At 35.3% G+C, this 21,137-nt stretch overlaps 1 protein-coding gene across 1 annotated transcript; it reads left to right on the top strand.

The window, feature by feature from the left end:
- Positions 1-15,398: 15,398 nt before the first annotated feature.
- Positions 15,399-18,716, top strand: LOC113356212 (transmembrane emp24 domain-containing protein p24delta3-like). Its single transcript, XM_026599278.1, has 4 exons — positions 15,399-15,735; positions 17,703-17,915; positions 18,154-18,230; positions 18,338-18,716. Exons 1-4 carry the CDS (start codon positions 15,541-15,543, stop codon positions 18,480-18,482), a joined length of 630 nt encoding a protein of 209 aa, XP_026455063.1. The 5' UTR covers positions 15,399-15,540; the 3' UTR covers positions 18,483-18,716.
- Positions 18,717-21,137: the final 2,421 nt, after the last annotated feature.

Raw genomic sequence — 21,137 nt, 5'->3', positions numbered from 1 at the left:
AGCATTCAATATTCACTGTTAGATGAAAAACCTGATTCAACCAAGCTAATATCTTTCAACTGTTAGATCGAAACTTATCATATCACGCACAAATGAAATGTATTCATTTAGGTTTGAGTAACCGTACCTAAACGTGTACACTTAGTTGGTTCACAAATAGTTAGCCATATGAGCACTTTCATATTAACCGTATTCATCTTTCTCATAACTAGTTCAAATGACTCATAAAAACTAGTTGAAGAGTTGTTCAATTGCTTAGGTATTTATTCATAGACACAATTGAAAAAAAATCAGTTTGATCCATTTGAATCAATTCATGAACAATATACCCACGGTTTGCAAAGATTGCATTCCTTATAATTTATTGTTTTAAGTTCATGAACTAACGATTTGAGAAATAACCAGCTTGGGTACGCGTACGGTTATGCGTACCTTAGCTACCGGATTTGAGTTTACAAACTCAGCAGAAACTTTCGGTTCGAAAACTTCCGTGGGTACGCGTACAGGTATGCGTACCTAAGGTGACTGGTTTACTAGTTTCCAAACTACAAATTTAACAGAAATTTCGGTTGGAAAACTTCCGCTGGTACGCGTACCCAACCTGTATCCTTCACCAATACCGTATGCACACATATGCACACACTTGGTTTTCCGACACATGGATTTATACACTAATATGCGAACATACTATATATGTTTATATCTATAGTTGGTAATCTCAACTCTACGTTTCAATCATTGAAACATTCTTCTATAATGTTATAACAATCGTTATTCACGACTATCGTCATCAAAGCTATTTTCAAGATTGAAACGTCATCATGACTTTCGTCACGGATAAATATGAAAGTGGTTAAAGCAAAAGCTTACCAACACATATTTCGAGAAAAAGATAGGCGAGTAAACTCGGCTTGAAATAGCAAATGTGTATGTATGAAAACTATCATACTTATGCGAATATTGTCTCAAGAGTAGGAGACAGAGTAGAATTTTGAGTGATAGATAAGTTCAAGTCTCCACATACCTTTTTAGTCGGATGAAGTTCCACTGGTTCCTCGAGTAGTTCTTCGTCTTCGTACGATGATCGCCATGGAGTCTGGAGCTCAACTACACTTAACTATCCTAGACTGAAACTTAGTCATAAGTAAACTATAAATCAAGACATATAGTTTTGATCACTAGTATTGACAAACATGATTGAGATAGCAATGCATGCGAGTTCGACCGATCAATGCTCTAACAATCTCCCCCTTTGTCAATTTTAGTGACAAAACTATCAATACATATGGATTACAAAATAAATAAAACTTTGTAGCTTCTCGTCCACATGCTTGATCTCCTTGGTGCTTCAACATTACTCGAAAACCTCGTCTTTTCCAAGTACTCCCATGATTCCGTAGATGTTCAATTCAGCATCATAGTTGTTGAAGTTCCGTAACCATAACAATGAGAAAACAAAAACTCTCGATCATTGTTATACAATGTCATAGTATTATTACACAGCATCAAAGTTCTTATATCACAACTTCGGAAATAATACTATGGTGATATGTATCACTCCCCCTTAGTCAATACTTCGTCTCAACATAAAAACCGCTCCCTCTTACATAATGATCCGAAAACCATATGTATTTGTAGTGTGAAGTACATATTAATTCTCCCCCTTTTTGTCAATAAAATTGGCAAAGGTACGAAAACGGGATCCTAATGAAATTTTCATGGAGACACTTCAAGACCAAAGAAAAGTACATATCAACTTTGTTTAGATGAAATCATAAAGCCGAAGCTAAATGCATTCATCACGGAGTTTATAAAGATACAAGATAACTCCTCAAATATTCCACAGCCGCACTCCCCACAAAGATATGGAAATTAAGCGCAAGTTCAAAAGAACTCTCTCCCATTTGATGCCATTCCCGAAAGAACAACAAGAATGACCTTACTTTTACGAGAAAAGAAGGATTTCTTTGGACACCAAAAACCACAAAATGATTTTGTATCCAAAAATCTCAATTAAACTAACCACAAGAGAACCCATGATTAATTTATTCGGAATACACAAGCAAAATAACCACAAACGAGTCTATGATTAGTTTAGTTGGAAATGCTCACATAAGAATACTTATGGAGCCGCACAGTATATACATAAAATATGGATCAGGGAAGATCAATACTGCGGAATATACAAGGATTTATTCTATTTTCCATCACTATTTGCACAATAACATACAATAGACATAATCCTCGTAAACAAAAGATTTCAACCTATCTTCCATCAATAAATGACATAATAGGCTTATCTTTTGTTTGTCAAAAGTTCATCGATCTTGTATCAATACATGCATATCGACATATATACGAGATAACTTTTGACATCGTATGGGACAATAATAGTTCACGGACGCAAACACACATATCCCATAACATATTGCAATATATAAAACCATAAATATTAATACTGCAAAAATCATCTTCCCAAACAACTTTAGAATTTAAATAAATAAATCTAAAAACATGAAGATGAAAACGTTGGACATAACTATGTGTACTCACAATAATGGTTATTCTAAACCCTAGTTATCCTTCTTAAACAAAAACAAGAATAAAAATTCTCTTAAGAAGTTTTACTAGACAAATAAATCAGTTTTCTTTGATTATTTTATACCTTTGAAAAGGTCCATCAAAGTAGGAGTCACTGATATTCTTGATCTTCTTGACCATAGAGACACCATGTTCATGAGTTAGAACGTTTGTTTTTCGGTCAACGATGCGAGCAAGATGCCTTGCTTTGACGCATTCAAGGATGACCTTCTTCTGGTTCCTGATCAAGATGTTTTGATTATCAAGGATTTTTGATTGTCCATCAATGAGTTGGTTTATCTGCAATTGAAGGTTAGCAAGCTCGTTCTTAACTTCATTCTGAACGAATATTAAATCCTTGACAGATTCTCCTATCCAAGAGTTATACTCTTTTCTTTCAAGCATCTTTTTCAGAATCAGATCTTGAGAAGAATCACATCCTTTGAAGTCTTCTTCCATCTTAATGTTTACTTCTTGTTGAGGTTCAACAGAGGTTCCCATAGGAATCTTTTTCTGGGAATATGATAAACACATACAAGGCATACATATGTTATCAACCAGGGGAGACACCCTTGATAGAAACCCTAGATTTTAAAGAAGACATGGACGTTCGAGGACCCAAAAATATCAGAAGGTCAAGAAAAGGACCCAAGAAAATACATATTGTTTCTTAAAATGTCTCTTTTAAACAAGACTCAATATCTGATAAGATAGAGCAAAAGAGTTACATTAGATACAGAGAGAATAACTGAAAAATCTCAACCTGTATAACAAACATCAAACCTACGGATGGTAATCAACAGAAGACTTGAGAATCTCTCTTACAAACATCCTTGTATCTCTCAAGTTAGATTCAAGGATGAGAATACCTACAGTTAGGTAGCAGGATGAGCTATGATGTCATCATGAGTGTTGAGAGATGATTTGGGGGTGCCATCCGACAGTCTGACTTTTGTATTTCTTACCTCTCTTTGACTGTTTTCACATCCATAGAAATTTCTTACAACCCTTTTAGAGAATCCATTAAATGGAATTTTTTGATAACTAAGTCTAGGACCTCTAGAAATTGGTTCCATAGGATTACCTGAGATAAGTCTCCACCTTCTAGACTTAGATCTACCAGTTTTATTCTCATGTACACTGGGAAACTGTGTTTTTGCACCATGAGTAAAAACACGATCCCTGTAAAGACTTTGAAATGAGTGGTCATTAAAAATCTTTCTACGAGAATTATGGTTTTCTGTGGTAGTGAAATCCATTGTTGATGCCGCCAGATGATCAACTCGATTGACGGTAAATAGAAGAAGATTTTGAAGATCGGAGATCTGTTCTTCCTAGCAAAACAACGTTTAGCACTATGATTCCTTTTCCCACAGAAGGAACAAGTTCGTGGAAGAGAATTGTTGAAAGGCATATGTTTCAAACCCATGTCCCATTTGGAAGTTTGCCGTTTATATATTGCAGGGTCTTCCTTTGGTGAGTATTTATTCATGTCAGGTAACTCATATTGAGACTCAGCACGTGACACAGAGGAATTTCTCATTACAGTGTTTTCCTTTGTCAAGGGGATAGACTGTTTTTGGGCAAGGTAAAGAGATGCAACAATATTCTCTGTTTCAACACGAAGGTTGTTCAAATCAGAGAAGTGTGTCTCAATTAAACGTTTTTCTCTAATTGTTCCCTCTTTAACAATATTCTCAAGAATACTAATCTTTTCTTGTTGTAGCATATTTTCTTGAGTGAGTCTTTTAATATTGTTAGAGAAGGATTCAATGATTTTATAGAGTTCACGTTCTCGACTAAGAGACTTCTCAAATTCATCCAAGAGTTGAGAATGATTGTGAAAATCAATCGTCTCAGTTGGTTTTTCTTTGGTTCTGGTGTTATTCCTTTCTACTTATGACATCCTGTCAATTGTCTCGTTTCTTTCTCTGGATTCGGAAGAATCATCTAAGGAATTATCCTTTGAGGAAAAATCAAGACACTTGACATAGTCAAAAGTATGGGAAGACATAGACTATGCATAGATATGAGATACTACTTCGTCCACAGAATCAGATTGCTACAAACACAGACTTGTAAGGTCTTTTAAACGTGTTTGCCAGCTCTGATACCAATTGAAAATGCGGGGGTACAACAACCTCACCCAATATTTCGATTAGAAATATGTATGGACTAACTCTAATATACTTTTAAGAGAATCAACTAGACAGTCATACTCAATCTTAATAAAAAGTATATCAAGGAGTTAATATCTCTATCTCTCGATTTGATCTATACTCAAACAAATAGAAATTTGTGAGTCTTTACCAAATACAAGAGATATAAACTTGGATGGTACCAAAAACCAATATCCAAGGATCAATCAATTTCCAATCAACAACCAAAGGTTTGATTTCACAATTGATCGATACAATGCACAACCTGTGATATTTCAATTATATAACAAAATATAATGTGGAATAGAAATAACACAGACACCAGAAGTTTTGTTAACGAGAAAACCGCAAATGCATAAAAACCCCGGGACCTAGTCAAGATTGAACACCACACTGTATTAAGACGCTACAGATACTAGCATACTACAAACTAACTTCAGTCTGGACTGTAGTTGAACCTTAATCAATCTCACACTGATTCAAGGTACAGATGCGCTCCTTACGTCTCTGATCCCAGCAGGATACGACGCACTTGATTCCCTTAGCTGATCTCACCCACAACTAAGAGTTGCTATGACCCAAAGTCGAAGACTTTAATAAACAAATCTGTATCACACAGAAAAGTCTACGATAATAGATAAATCTGCCTCCCACAGATAAACCTATGAGTTTTGTTCCGTCTTTTGATAAATCAAGGTGAACAGGAACTAATTGATAACCCAGACTTATATTCCCGAAGAACAGCCTAGTATTGTCAATCACCTCACAATAATCATAATCGTATGGTAGCGAAACAAGATATTGCGGAATCACAAACGATAAGACGAAGATGTTTGTGATTTCTTTTTATCTTGCCCTATCAGAGATATAATCTCAAGTCGATTATTCATTGAACTCGTACGATAGAAAATGGCAAGATCAGATTGCTCAACTACAAGAGAAGTAGTTTCGTCTGGCTTCACAATCCCAATGAAGTCTTTCAGTCATTAACCTACAGGGTCTCGAGAAGAAACCTAAGGTTAAAAGAGAATCGACTCTAGCAAAACTAACTAGTATCACACAGGAGGTGCGGGGATTAGTTTTTCCAGTTGCTAGATGTCTCCTTTATATAGTTTTCAAATCAGGGTTTGCAATCCAAGTTACCTTGGTAACAAAGCATTCAATATTCACCGTTAGATGAAAAACCTGATTCAACCAAGCTAATATCTTTCAACTGTTAGATCGAAACTTATCTTGTCACACACAAATGAAATGTATTGATTTAGGTTTGAGTAACCGTACCTAAACGTGTACACTTAGTTGGTTCACAAATAGTTAACCAATGTTATCCATATGAGCACTTTCATATTAACCGTATTCATCTTTCTCATAACTAGTTCAAATGACTCATAATAACTAGTTGAAAAGTTGTTGAATTGCTTAGGTCTTTATTCATAGACACGATTGAAACAAAATTGGTTTGATCTATTTGAATCAATTCATGAACAATATGCCCACGGTTTGCAAAAATTGCATTCCTTATAATTTATTATTTTAAGTTCATGAACTACCGATTTGAGAAATAACCAGCTTGGGTACGCGTACGGGTATGCGTACCTTAGCTACCGGATTTAAATTTACAAACTCAGCAGAAATTTTCGGTTTGAAAACTTCCGTGGGTACGCGTACGGGTATGCGTACCTAAGGTGACTGGTTTACTAGTTTGCAAACTACAAACTCAGCATAAATTTTCGGTTGGAAAACTTCCGCTGGTACGCGTAACCAACCTGTCTCCTTCACCAATACCATATGCACACATATGCACACACTTGGTTTTCCGGCACATGGATTTATACACTAATGTGCGAACACACTATATATGCTTATATCCATAGTTGTTAATCTCAACTCTACATTTCAATCATTGAAACATTCTTCTATAATATTATAACAATCGTTAGTCACGACTATCGTCATCAAAGCTATTTTCAAGATTGAAACGTCATCATGACTTTCGTCACGGGTAAATATGAAAGTGGTCAAAGCAAAAGCTTACCAACACATATTTCGAGAAAAATATAGGCGAGTAAACTCGGCTCGAAATAGCAAATGTGTATGTATGAAAACTATCATACTTATACGACTATGGTCTCAAGAGTAGGAGATAGAGTATACTTTTGAGTGATAGATAAGTTCAAGTCTCCACATACCTTTTTAGTAAGATGATGTTACACTGGTTCCTCGAGTAATTCTTCGTCTTCGCAAGATGATCGCCATGGAGTCTGGAGCTCAACTACACTTAACTATCCTAGACCGAGACTTAGTCATAAGTAAACTAGAAATCAAGACATATAGTTTGATCACTAATATTGACAAACATGCTTGAGATAGCAATGCATGCGAGTTCGACCGAGCAATGCTCTAACAATGTGTGCATCAAATTATCATGATTTCGATCCTACCGATTTGGATTATTTGTGGAATGAACAAGACCATGTCAACCTAAGAATAATTGAGTATCTTGTTGTAGAACAAGAAGAATATTATCGGGAAAACGAAGTTCATGATGCTTCCATTCGACAGGTATGCGTTCGAAGGATCTCCAAACATGTATTTCCATCTTATAATCACCATGTTATGTGCCTGAGTGCCCTCTTCTTGAGTGCCCTTAGTAATAGTCTTCTACATGCGCCTGTGCATGGGTTGTATTTAGTGAGTTAGACGTTAGTAATCATTGGGTGTCTTAATGAGTAGTAAGTCACCGGTTAGATGCATACAGGTGTACTGTCGAGATTAGTCATCTTTACCAAATAGGGTTTGTTGTTATAAACCTGTAAGAGAGTGTCTGTTAGAGTTAATGAAATTATCAACCATTTTAGTATCTCTCTGTTCTTCACTGTTTCATTGTCTCACCCAGGCTTTTATCCTTGTGATTTGAGAATAAACCTTACTCTCTGTTGTGAATCTGTTGTGGTAACACAACACACCCAAACTTGGAAAAGTTTCAAAATTATAACCAGAATAGGTGGATGCAATAGCAACACGTAAACCGATTCTGGATTATCTCCCCAAATTGGAACGACAATTGGTCGTTTTTCATCGCCATACAAACTAATTGTCATATGCTTTTGGCAGGAGTGGTAGGCGAAAAAATTGGTTTTTATTGGTTATGTATATATGTCGATTCCTTCATTTGGTTATTTTACAAGAAAAGAAAAATACAAAGTTTACAATCGGCATATGTACCCATATATGTAATCCTACTGTAGATACAAAAGTGTACAGAAAAATGCATTTTCAACCCATACATGAATCGGAGTATATGTTATGTAACGTGAACCGATTGTTGTTTTTGGGAAATTTTCCCCTAAAATCATCAAGTCCTTATTCGGTTGATATACTTATACCTATAGACCGACAATGTACAATCGGTTTTCTCGACAATTATTCATGTACCGATTCTAGTTCCTTAACTTGTTGTTATATGTCGAAGATTATTGAAGTTTACGACAAAGATCAAATCGAACTCGTATCTCAGATGCGTCCTAATACCTCTACTCATCACCATTACACTGATTTGGTATGGGAAAAAAGGGACGATGCAAAGCAATAGTTTATGGACAAGGACATAGAGATCGTATACGCATTAGTTTTAGGCCGCCATTCAAGACGTAGTCATTTATAAATTGTTTGTGAGAGAGGTGGAAAGCAAGAAAGTCACAGGGAAAAGGACAGATTGTATGTGAAGAAGGCGACTAGGGACTACATGACTAAATCAAAGAAGTATGGCTGCCTATTTTAGATTATAGTTAATATAGACCAATGGTGTACACAATCTCTCCAAAGTGATGAATGGTTGTCATAATCATGATGATCTGGAATCTCTTATTGGACACTCTAATGTTTATGGGTTGAAACCACGTCAATTGGAAACAGTAAAGTCGATGAAAGCATGTAAACCAAGTGACATCCTTAGTAAGATTAAAGAGGATGATAAGAATAAATTGTCCATTTTGAGGCAAAATTACACGACAAGAGAAGCCTTAAGGAGGAGGACATGGGATTAAATCAATGCTCGGTTGAACCTACAAGTTTTGTTATCTCAAGCTTGTTGTCAATGTTAGATAATCAAAACTATATCTTGATTTCTAGTCTACTAAGTCAAGTCTCGGACTAGGTTAGAATCTGATAGTTAAGTATCAGACATCACCCTTGAAGACCGAAGATCGACGAAGACAATTGAAGAACTTCTGTATCAGATATGTGAAGACTGAACCATTCTATTTTGGTTATTATCTTATCATTATATCTGTTGAGATGATGTCGTATGACTTCTAGTAGATTTATAAATAAGAAGTTTCAAGTCAAGCTTGTCTTGTTAGAAATCTCGAAATATGACTTTAGCAAAGATGTTCCTTAAACAATATTAGTTCTAAGCAACTTATTGTTTGAAATAATTTGTGGATCAATTGAAAATTGCCCACGTAAATGATTTTATCACATGGGGATGTTTCAAACATCATAAGAGATAGATATTGAACTATATGATATTTTTGCTCAGGGTAGGTTGGGGTACCAGTTCGTAAACCGTGAGTTCAGTTGGGGACAGTTCACGAACCGTTATGAACTGAATTTTGAAAGTTGGCATTATAGGAAAACACCTGGTAAACCCGATTCACGAAACGTAATCAATTGAGTTATGTAGTCTTGTAGGGTTTGTGAACCCGGTTCACGAACCGTTGCACCCTGACTCGTGAACAAACCAAACGGTTCATGAACCGTTATACCAACCGTCCCAATAGATTTTAGCAGATGCTCAAAGACTTATTTTTTTTTAAATATGTTTAACATTGCTGGAACTCTCTCAAACACTTCTAAGTCTTCATTGATCACTCAAACACTTATGTGTATGCATCATGATTAAATTCTTAACTGTTTAAATGAACATCAAGTTGCTTTTAGTTCTGTGGCATATTTTCCAAACTGAACAATCATTAGAGACGGTTCCAGAACTGGTTCCTAGTGTATACTCATCTACTGCATTTCCAAGGTTATCTTAACTTGAATTCTAAGCAACCCATGGTCTTTGAATATTATAAATAGAGATGCTCTTTAAACTAGAAAAATCATTCCCTGACACTTTGTGTCTTAGTTGATTCTAGAGTCGTCCTTTATAAACCTATGTTTTCTTTGACAAACATAATTAGGTCTATGACTAAAAGACTTCACTTTGGGGATTCGTGAAGCCACGTTCGAGTATATTTACCTTGATAGTTTGTGAATCCTGATCTTTCTTTTCTGTTATTGAGGTTTTCGTAATCTCTTTCGGGGAAATATAGATAGTAATCGTAAAGTTCTCTTCGTCTCAGACTTTGTGATTCCTCAAGATAGATATATGAAAACTGATCTTAATTGATATTTTGAAGATTGCTCTTGAGAGGTGGTTAAGAATCTAGGCTGGTCTTCGGGAGTCGTAAGTTCTAGATTTATGAGGTTTGTTAGCTTTGTCCATTTCAAACAGATTTCTTCACCTCAATTTTTGATCTAAATGGAAATCAAATAGGTTTATTTGTTAGAGCAAAATTGGTATCAAAAGTCTTCACTTATGTTGAACCAACTCATAGGATGTAAAGGACGTCAACTAAGGGAATCAATTGCATAGAGCCTTGCGAGGTTCAAGAGACATAAGGAGCGCGACTGTAAATGATTCGCTTGGAGGGTGATTCGGTCTCAACTACATTCCAGTCCGAAGTATGATAGTAGGTTAATGTCTGTAGCGGCTTAATACAATTTGGTGTTCAAATCTCGACGAGGTCCCTGGTTTTTCTTCCATCATGGTTTCCTCGTTAACAAAACTTCTGGTGTTTTGTGTTTTTCCTTTTCCGCATTATATTGTTTATCTTTATAATTGGATTTATGCAAGTTGTACGTATTCAATCTTAGTAGATGAGTCAATCTAATTGTGATCGATAACGAGACTCGTTTACTGTAGAATTTGTATCTTGAAAGATAGATAACAAGTTTAATTACTCGACATAATTGTGATTGGATTATTTGGATACGACTAGATTGGTCTTGGATATTGATTTTTGAAATCGTCCAAGTGCTCTTCTTAACAATTAGGTTCACAGACTCTATATACATATTGTCAAGGATCATTCAGTTGGTCTACTTGCTATTGTACTAATCTTTTGTCTATACAGGTTGCCAAACGAAAAAGTTGGTGGTGTAATGGGTACCCTTGCGTTTTCAGGAATAATCTCAGTGGTTAGCCGATCAACACGGCTACACATGAGGAAGCATGTAGTGGAAGGGAAAATACTCGTATTTTCTTAGCGCATCCGGAGATGATCAAGTTGGCCAATGCTTCAATCAATTTTTGTTAATAGATTGAACGTACAAGACAAACAAGTACAAGATGTCGTTGTTAAACATTGTTTGCCACACTATCAATAAGCAAACTTTCATGATGGCATGGGGATTTATGGATCGGAAGAATGATGTTAGAGACCTTGAAGGAGATATACCGTGGTGATCAAACTCCGAGGATCATAGTAACATATATGGACCAAGCACTAATGAATGTCATAGGGGTAGTTTTCCCATACGCTAACCATTTTATTTGCACATGGAGCATACAATGAAATATTAGAAGTGATTGTAGGGGTCATATCCAAAATCCAATGAAAAGAGGAGGGTACCCAAATACACCACAATATTTTATTTATCAACCTATAAGTCCTCTACCGAAAGTGATCGTCTATGGACAAAGTCGAGACAATACGAAAATTCGGTTCACACTTCATGTTCGAGAATAACTTCTAAATAGAAATTGTGTTCTGCTAGAAGATTTACAAGAAGAATTCCTAAAGACAATTGGTGTTCTTCTAGGAGTTTTACAAGTGCTTGAATACAATTGAAGTAGGTATTACATCTAATCCGAATAGGTAGTAGGTAATTGGTATAACAACTTATAATCGATGTGTGTTTATTCTGGACTAGGTCCCGAGGTTTTTCTGCATTCGCGGTTTCCTCATTAACAAAATTTCTGGTGTCTGTATTATTTTTTTTCCGTATTATATTTTATATAATTGAAATATCACAGGTTGTTCGTAGTTCAATCAATTGAGAAATCTGACCTTGTTTGTTGGATAGAAATTGATTGACACTTGGACATTGGTCTTTGGTACCGTCTAGGTGATTCTCATACCAATCAGTTCACGAATTCTATCTTGTTGATTTGCTGATTGATTTGAGAAAGAGATCAAACTCTTTGATATCTTTCCTTGATTGAGTCTGACTGTCTAGTTGATTCTCTTGGAATTGTATTGGAGTTTAGTCCATAAATTTCCAACAAATTATTGGGTGTGGTTGTTATACCCCGCTTTTTCAAAGACCATTCCGGTACTTTTTATTTGTTTCTGCTTTTTTAGTTTACGCCGGCATAGACTTGCCGGCATGCTCGATACAAGACAACAATGCCGACATCTAAGCGAAAAATCCTAAGTTTCTGTCCAACTTGAAATATGTGCCGACATGCTCGATACATATATATTTCTTTAAGCCGACAATATATTTGTAAGTATCTATTTTTTGTACAATTTTTTCAAACTGCCGGCATGATTAGTTTTACATATACAATGCCGGCGAAACATTTAAATTTGAGGGTATTGTATGTCAATATGGTGAGAGTATGAATGCCATGCCGATTAGATACCTGCCGGCATGGTATTCATACTCTCACCATGCCGGCATTGAGTTTTTTCGGGCATTATAATGGCGAACTCAATAAAAAAATCAAATTTCATGATATTAACACCTACCTAAGTATTTTGAGTACTTGTATGTTGAGCTTGTTTACTTTCTTGGTTGGTTCTTAACGAAAAACTTCATGCTCATCGATATCATGAGTACTTATATGTTGAGCTTGTTTACTTTCTTAGTTGGTTCTTAACGAAAAATTTGATGCTCATCAATATTATGATTTAAAAGAGTTTAATCGACAAAAGGTTGTAATTGTAAATTGTTATCTAATCTATTAACTTAAATAAACATGATTAACTACCAAGTACGATTAGTGACAGTGGCGGAGCCAGATATCCAACTAAGGAGATGCAGAAAAAATTCTAGGGGGTGCAACTATGGTAAAATAGGCTTAAAAACCCAATATATTAACAATTTTGGGCTTTGGAGCCAGTTGGGAAGTTGCATACCCTTGTTATACACTAGCTCCACCCATGATTAGTGAGAGGTAAATTAGGAATTACATAAATAAAATATATGGATATGGGGTATCTAAAAATTACTATCTAAGTCCTTATTTTATCTTATTAGTATATCCATAATTATTTTTCCCCCAATTACGCGTCCAAACTGGCCTAGAAAATTTGCTTCCTGTGATTTTCTCGAGTATCTATCCAGGTAAATATTTTGGGGGTGACAGATTTTCCCCGAAGCAAAAGTGGTACTAATGCGTGGTAAACACTAAACTCTAGAGTAATAATGTCGAGGGTAGTTTTTATTTGACCGAAAATAAGTCAAAGGTCAAAGTCAAGACTAATAAAAATAAAACGTGCAAAGAAGAGGTCCTCCTCGCTCTTCCTCACTCATCAGAAGAGATCTAAAGTCTTCTCTTTGATTTTCCCTTGGTTCTCTTAGATGGTCTTAGCTTGTTACATACAAATGAAACATACCTTCATTTAGATATGGGTAACCGTACCTAAACGTGTATATTGAGTTGGCTCAATAACAGTTAACCGAAGTTAGCCATATGAACACTTTTGTCTTAACCACATTCATCTAACACTTATAGATCAAATATGATGATTAATCAATCATGAAAGATAATCAAATAAATCTAATTGTGTTTCAAGTAGAGTTGTTCAATTGTTCACTATCTCATAGAAATATATATGAACAAATTGAAAAAAAATCGGATTGATTCGTAATTGTACAAAGTACTTATACAAGAATCAATTCATGAACATTAAGCCATGGTTTGCAAAGATGACATTCCTTAATTCATAAATGTTTTAGTTCATGAGTATGAGAATCATACTTAACCGATTTTAGAACTTAACCATTGTGTTCGCAAACCAGGTATACAAACAACAGCTCCGGACCTTGGCCTTGTCCAGCCGTTCGCAAACCAGGTATGCAAATAACCGTCTTGGTCCTAACTCAGGTGAAACCGTTCGCATACTAGGTACACAAACAAGGTTCGCGGACCTGAATTATAACATTACAGTTCGCGTACTAGGTATGCATACCGTGTTGTATCCAAACATGGTTAATTGTTTTAAACTCCCATTCAATCATTGAAACATCCTTAGAAGACGATAATGGTTGTATCACACAAATCATTAGCTTCAAGTAATTTTCAAATGATCGAATGATCAATACGAAACTTTCCAAGTCGACATCAAATGATTGTCTCACACAAATCATGTAAGATGTTTCAAGGAAATTTTCGCATGATCATCTTTTGACTTAATATTTTAGTTTCCAGCAAATAAATTGTCTCCAACTAAACTCGTCAAGAATGATGATGAACATAGTTAAAGCAAAAAGCTTCCAACACATATTTCTAGAAATAGATAAGCGAGATAAACTCAGCTCGAAATATCAAATGTGTATTATGTAAAAGTCTATATAGCTATACGACTTAGTCTCATTAGAAGATAGAAAAGAATATACTTCTGAGTGATAGATAAGTTTTAGTCTCCACATACCTTTTGTTGATGAAATTCCTCCAAGTTCTCCTCAATAGATCTTCGTCTTCAATCGATGAACGCCATGAAGTCTAAAGCTGAACTACACATTCTATCCTAATCCGAGACATAGCTATAAGTAGACTATCAAGTAGTATATAGTTTTGATCAACTAAATTTGACAAACAAGCTTGAGATCATATCAACGCTTGCGAGTTCGACTGAGCAGTGCTCTAACACTTGTCTTCATTTTCCAGTTTAATCACAAAAAATCCTTTACCTAGCGGAATAAATTGACACTATCCTTTTAGTTTCCATTGAGATTGAAGAGATTTCTCAACAACTTCCAAGGAAAATTTCAAAATACCCAATCTACCAATGAAACTAAATTTCCATTCATCAAGACAATCATAAATATCTTCATCAGAATACAAACTTCCGGTGCATTACCTCTTTATTCATTATCAGATTTATCTCCGGATTCAAAAGTAGAACTAAAATTACCAGATCTAAAATTATTTTCCGTCGAACCTTTATTCGACAGATTTTCAACTTGTAACTCAGATTCAAACACATAAAAAACTAGTAGAATTAACAAAAATTAAAACACCAATCATTAATAGAAGTAATGAATTCACCTGAATTAATGAAGATTAAACACCGAAATCTAGATTTGGAATGACAAAAAATCTCCGACTTAGTCGCCCGATTTGCAAAACTCATTCCACCTAATTTACCAGTTGTTATCCCAGAAATTACATATTACGCGTCCAAATAAAACATATAGGCCTCAAACTGACCTAGAAAATTTCCCTCTTGTGATTTTCGAGTATCTGTCCAGGTAACACCCCGAAGCAAAAGTGGTACCAATGCATGGTAAACGCTAAACTCTAGAGTAATAATGTCGAGGGTCGTTTCAAAAATAAGTCAAAGGTCAAAGTCAAGACTAATAAAAATAAAACGTGCAAAGAAGAGGTCGTCCTCGCTCTTCCTCACTCATCAGAAGAGATCTAAAGTCTTCTCTTTGATTTTCCCTTGGTTTTGTTTCATCAACCAGATTACAGAGACAAGAGAATTGTCGAAATAGGGTTCGATTTTCGGAGTTTGAGAGAATGGAGGATAAAACAATATTGTTTTTCTTGTTATGTTGTTTGAGTATTTTACAATTAGGGCAAGGAATATGGTTAAATCTACCAGCTTCAGGAACAAAATGTGTATCTGAAGAAATTCAAACTAACGTTGTTGTATTGGCTGATTATACTGTCATATCTGAAGATCATCAGAATATGCAAACAATCTCCACCAAGGTAATTACAATTTCTGATCTATTTTCCAAATCTCTATTTGAATTTATTGTTATCTTTGATTTGTCTTTTTTGGTTAGGGTTTAGGGTTAATTTTTGTGGTACGATTTTAAAGTTACCTAATTTATTGTCTGTTACAGGTGATAAATAGATTTATGAGCTGTTTTGGTAGATTTAGGGAGATTGGGTGTTGGTAGATGTTAGGATAGGGTTATTTCAGATTATGTGTTTATCTGGAACACGGACTGGTTTGTTTGATTTATTATGCTTAAATTGGGATTGATTATTGTACAATTGAGATACCTTTTGTTTGAGGATGGGAACATGGTTAGATGTCTTTCTTTGTGTTAAGTTTTATGAAAGGTGTGACCTTTAGAAATGTCTCAGGTGCGATGAGCTCAGGGGATAATACTTCTGAGCAGTGAAATGCATTTTTGATTTTATTTTTGTTATGGTTTGTGCTGCGATTGTGGTGAATATATTCTAGTACTTCACGGCAGATATCATGGGAGTGCAATTTAGTCATATGAATTATTTGTGTCTGAATTTCGGTATACTTCTGTGGGGAGAGGACTAGGTAACACTCTAGTTTTTATCCTAGGAATATTAAGAAGAAGTTTGTAGGTGATTTAGGTGGCCGTTGATGATTTTCTTTCACTCCTCTTTGCCTAGACATTTGTAGTTTCTCACTGGCACTCACGAAGAAGTCTCCTTTAATACTTAATCACCAAGTCCAATTTTATCCAGTGATAGATTGTTTCTTGCTTGTTATAATTGTCATAGTAGTTGGTAATGTAGGGGCAGCTTGCATGTGGATAACTTATAAATATGCGATTTGGTCCCCAATGACATACATACTCACAATTGGTTATTTGGAATGAGCCTTGGTATTGTGTGAGTGCATTGGGAATCTTTTACCTGTGTATATGATTGTGTGGCTAGGATAATTGATCTAAACGAGGTTCATAATTTAAAACTTTCCAGTTCTTAGAAGCACATATTTATTCCATAATTTCATCCCTATAATGCAATTTTTTTGCGGTACAAAGACAAAATTTTTAAAATTTTTCTATAATAGATTAATAGGACAATTAAATAGCTTATGACATACGAAGACAAACCCAGGTTAGCAATTTGGCCCATATCAAAAAAATTTAACGAAATATCCATATGGTTGTTGATCATTTCAAAATGAAACTGGTGCTTGAAAGTTAAGACGGACCATATGAAAGGAAGTAATTCTACGAGCAATATATCTCCTCAGTAATTAGTTTGAAGCACGTTTCTAGTTTAATGTAAAAGTCAAAGACTATTTCTCTGTGAGTAATATCTTAGGTTTTGATTTATTGGGATATGAGTAACAGGATTTACTGTTGACCCAAAAGATGGTTCCTTGATATTATCATGTTAATGCTGTTCCTAATAGTTTGCATAATCCGTGGGAGAACCTGGTCAAAAACTTTGACATTACAATGGTGGATCAGGGATACAGCTATAGAGATGCTACTTAGTTATGGTTCCAGGCTTGACTTCCACATATGTTACTGTACAAGATAACCAGAAACTTTGGTTTGCATTTTGTTGTTTTAGCTAGATGTAATTGATTAATCACTGTTTATGCCTAAATAAGCTGCAGGGCATGTTCTTGCCAGTGCTCGTCACATGAGGTGATGTATGCTATAGTTGCATTTCTTGCCGTTGATAAAAATTAAAATTATTGTTGCAAAAGCTAGGTAAAGTTGTTTCTGTATTAAACAACCCAAAAAAAAAAAAAAGGTTATGGTGTCATACTGTGTAGGAAGTTTGCAGCATTTGAGTATCTTCTTTGTGAGTGCTACTATATTAAGATAGTCCACATTTAGCATATATCTTTTTTGTTAGGATATATCGACTTATAACATGGAACTTGCAAACATCATGCCATGTTCGCAAATGAATTAACTTGAGCATTCTTTTTTTACTTTTTTTAGGTTACCTCACCATATGGGAACACACTCCATTCTAAGGATAATGTAACCAACGGTCAGTTTGCATTCACCACCAGCGAGGCGGGTAACTATCTGGCATGTTTCTGGGTGGATGACCATCATAAAGCAGTAGCTGGAGTAAGTGTCAACCTGGACTGGAAGATCGGTATTGCAGCAAAGGATTGGGAATCAGTAGCACGAAAAGAAAAAATCGAGGTAACTGCTTGAAGTTTAGATTTACTTCCTATAAACTATTCAGTGATATCTCCTTTGTTTTCGTATTTGTTATGTTAGACCTGAAAAATCTGAACCCTTGTTAATCCTTACCTTCAAATTATTGGTTGAGTAAGTAATGTTTATAAATGGTTTTTAGGTAGTTTTATATATATGTATAGTGGTAGGGGTGGTGAAATTTTTTATCTAATTTGAAATATTCTGTCCATGTGATATTTAGGGTGTTGAACTTGAACTAAGAAAACTGGAAGGTGCAGTGGAGGCCATCCATGAGAATTTGCTTTATCTTAGAACCAAGTAAGTTTTTGTCTGTGTTTACTGTACCTGCTTCACTTTGTAGAAGTTTCATTTTATAGCAGAAGCCTTTCATTTGTTGATAAATACCTCTCTTTATTGTCAAACAGGGAAGCGGAGATGAGGGAAGTGAGTGAAATAACAAACACACGGGTGGCTTGGTTTAGCGTCATGTCTCTCGGTGTTTGCATTGGAGTTTCGGCTTTACAACTGTGGCATTTGAAGCATTTTTTCCAGAAGAAAAAGCTTATCTAAATTTTGACTGTATACTTGATATCTCTTACTTTTCTGCTTATTCAAAAACAGAAAAACCAAAGAAAGTAAAAATCTCGACCTCTGGATGTTTTAATATTGACAATGAAATGCTAGGCTGATGTTATAACTCTTTGTACTAGACTTTCTGCTTTTGTTTCTCAAAGAAATTACGATGTCAAGTATAATTAGGGCTTTAGTTTATTTTATTTGATCTAATGAATGAAAACAGTCATACACCAAAGCATCCAATATAGATTTCTCCAATGAACTGCAAGTCAAAGTAAGGACCGTTGCCGTAAATAGTTGTGGAGTCTAGGCCTTGCTTATGCATGCAAATCGTTTGAAATTACTTACTAGTAGGACTTTAGAAATACTACTAGAGCAACAAGCAGCTATTTTCTCCGATGATTGTTTGGTACAACTTGGATGCTTAGAATCATTTATCTAAGATGAAGTCATGTCCTTCGTACATGGATGGCTTAGAATCACATTTTTTCCAAGATGAAGCCTGAATGGCTAGAGCATTTATTCTAGAGAAGTATGGGATGCTACCACTGAATGTTTCTGGTGAAATTCCAAAAGAATTAAGAAAGTAGCCATCCACTAAACAACTTATTAATATGATAAAATATCCCTATAATCTAAGATTAGTGAAAGCGAATAAGTATCAACGCTTTGCTGATACTTAATGATACTCGAACTTTTTATGTTCTATACTTGTGCCGCACGTACTAATTACTAATATGGGAAACGATAAGAGTAATGCAATTAAACATATAATTGAGATTACAAAAATTTGGATGAATGTTTTTAGGTAAGAAAGTAGGGTGCTAATCTCTCACTTCACTAATAGAGGAGTATTATTCAGTAGTGTGTTGCTCGTCATTGGTGACTGATGGCATTGGCATACACGTAGGGTAGTGAGAGACTAAGAGGAAAAGAACCTGTGGATGTTTAAATTTTCCATCCACAAAAACAACTCTCTCATAAACAAGTATTTCTTTACGTCCACCACAATTGTGTGCTTTCCTATTGTGTAATTTCTGGTGCTTGCTGGGTGAACGAACACATTGTCCCAATCTCAAATCCTTTTTTTTTTTTTTTGGTAACAATCCCAATCTCTAATCCAATCTTCTCTTTTGGTGTTATATCACTTTGATGCTTCACAGCTCGATGACTGACAAGTGGCATGCATATTATTTTGGACCTAACAAGTTGAATCCATTGGGGTCAAATCACTCGAATTATCTTCCTTCAGTAACATCCATATTTTTTGGACCCAACAAGATGATTCTCATTTTACCCGATCAATGTCAAACAAGCTAGAACTCCTCCTATATATCTCACTCCTCCAACCACAAGTATTGAAAATAAATAACCATGGCCAAGTTCAGTAGTTAGCTAAGCTAGGACCTTCAAGTACGTTGGAGTCCAAAGGTGAGCGCACCAAAGACCACGACCTATGCGTAAATAATGAGTACTTGCCTCAATATCTTATCCATTAATGTCATTTTATCAGTACTTAGATAGTTAGATGAAACACTGATTACAACCACCAAACTTTGCATGAACTAAAATTAAACCACAAACAAAACCATTAAATTAACACCATCATAGAGCACTAAAACTTGTTGGATTAACTTCAACATAGAAGTCACTAACAAGCTGGTTAGGAAAAGATTAGGAAATTGATGTAATCCTAAGGGAATTAGAAGTCATCTAGTTCTAAGAAAAGGAAAGACATGTAATAAGGTAATAGGACTAGGAAAAGGAATTCATAGTTCTATATATATATGATCACCAAAGTTGTGGTTGATCATATGAACAAGATTAGAGCTTGTGTTTAGTTTTGAGAGATTTTCTAAACATCAATAAAGAGAGTTGTCTTTATATAAGCTAAGTTTCATCTTGCAGTTGCCATTAATTGGTATCAGAGCGTGTTTCTGAGCCATGGAAAACGAAACCACCATTGTGGGTGCAAAACAATTCACGCCACCATCAATACAAGTTCCAATCCTCAACGCCACAAACTACACAGTATGGGCCATGAGAATGAAGGTACTGATGAAAATCTACAAAGTTTGGGAAACAATTGATCCTGGTACATTGGACCCAGACAAAAACAATGTTGCCATTGGATTACTCTTTCAAGCAATACCAGAATGTCTTGTTCTACAAGTTGGTGAACAGGAAACTTCAAAGAAAATTTGGGATGCAATAAAGGAACGTAATCTCGGAGCTGATCGAGTTAAAGAAGCCCGTCTGCAAACCTTAATGTCTGAATTTGAAAGAGTGAAGATGAAAGACACTGATACTATTGATAGCTTTGCAGGAAAGCTATCAGAGATAGCCTCAAAAGCTGCGTCACTTGGACAATCCATTAATGAAGATAAACTGATAAAGAAGTTTCTCAATAGTTTACCAAGATCCAAGTATATTCATATCATAGCTTCTCTCGAACAAGTCTTAGATTTAAAGAAAACTAGCTATGAAGATATCATTGGAAGATTGAAAGCATATGAAGAGAGAATCCTTGATGAAGAAAACAATGGAGAAACTCAAGGAAAACTCTTGTACACAAACTCTTACCAACAAAACTTTGCGACAAGAGGAAGGGGTCGTGGAAGAGGTGGTAGAGTAAACAGATGCTGAGGA

The sequence above is a fragment of the Papaver somniferum genome, chromosome 3, assembly GCF_003573695.1.
Source record: "Papaver somniferum cultivar HN1 chromosome 3, ASM357369v1, whole genome shotgun sequence".
Classification (NCBI taxonomy): Eukaryota; Viridiplantae; Streptophyta; class Magnoliopsida; order Ranunculales; family Papaveraceae; genus Papaver; species Papaver somniferum.
Note: the sequence above shows the minus strand (reverse complement) of the source record. Positions and strands in the feature narration are given on the sequence as shown.

Coding starts and splice junctions, on each gene's coding strand:
- LOC113356212 (XM_026599278.1), top strand. CDS start 15,541: ATGGAGGATAAAACAATATTGTTTTTCTTGTTATGTTGTTTGAGTATT. Junction 15,736..17,702: donor TGCAAACAATCTCCACCAAG/GTAATTACAATT, acceptor TACTTTTTTTAG/GTTACCTCACCATATGGGAA. Junction 18,231..18,337: donor TTGCTTTATCTTAGAACCAA/GTAAGTTTTTGT, acceptor ATTGTCAAACAG/GGAAGCGGAGATGAGGGAAG.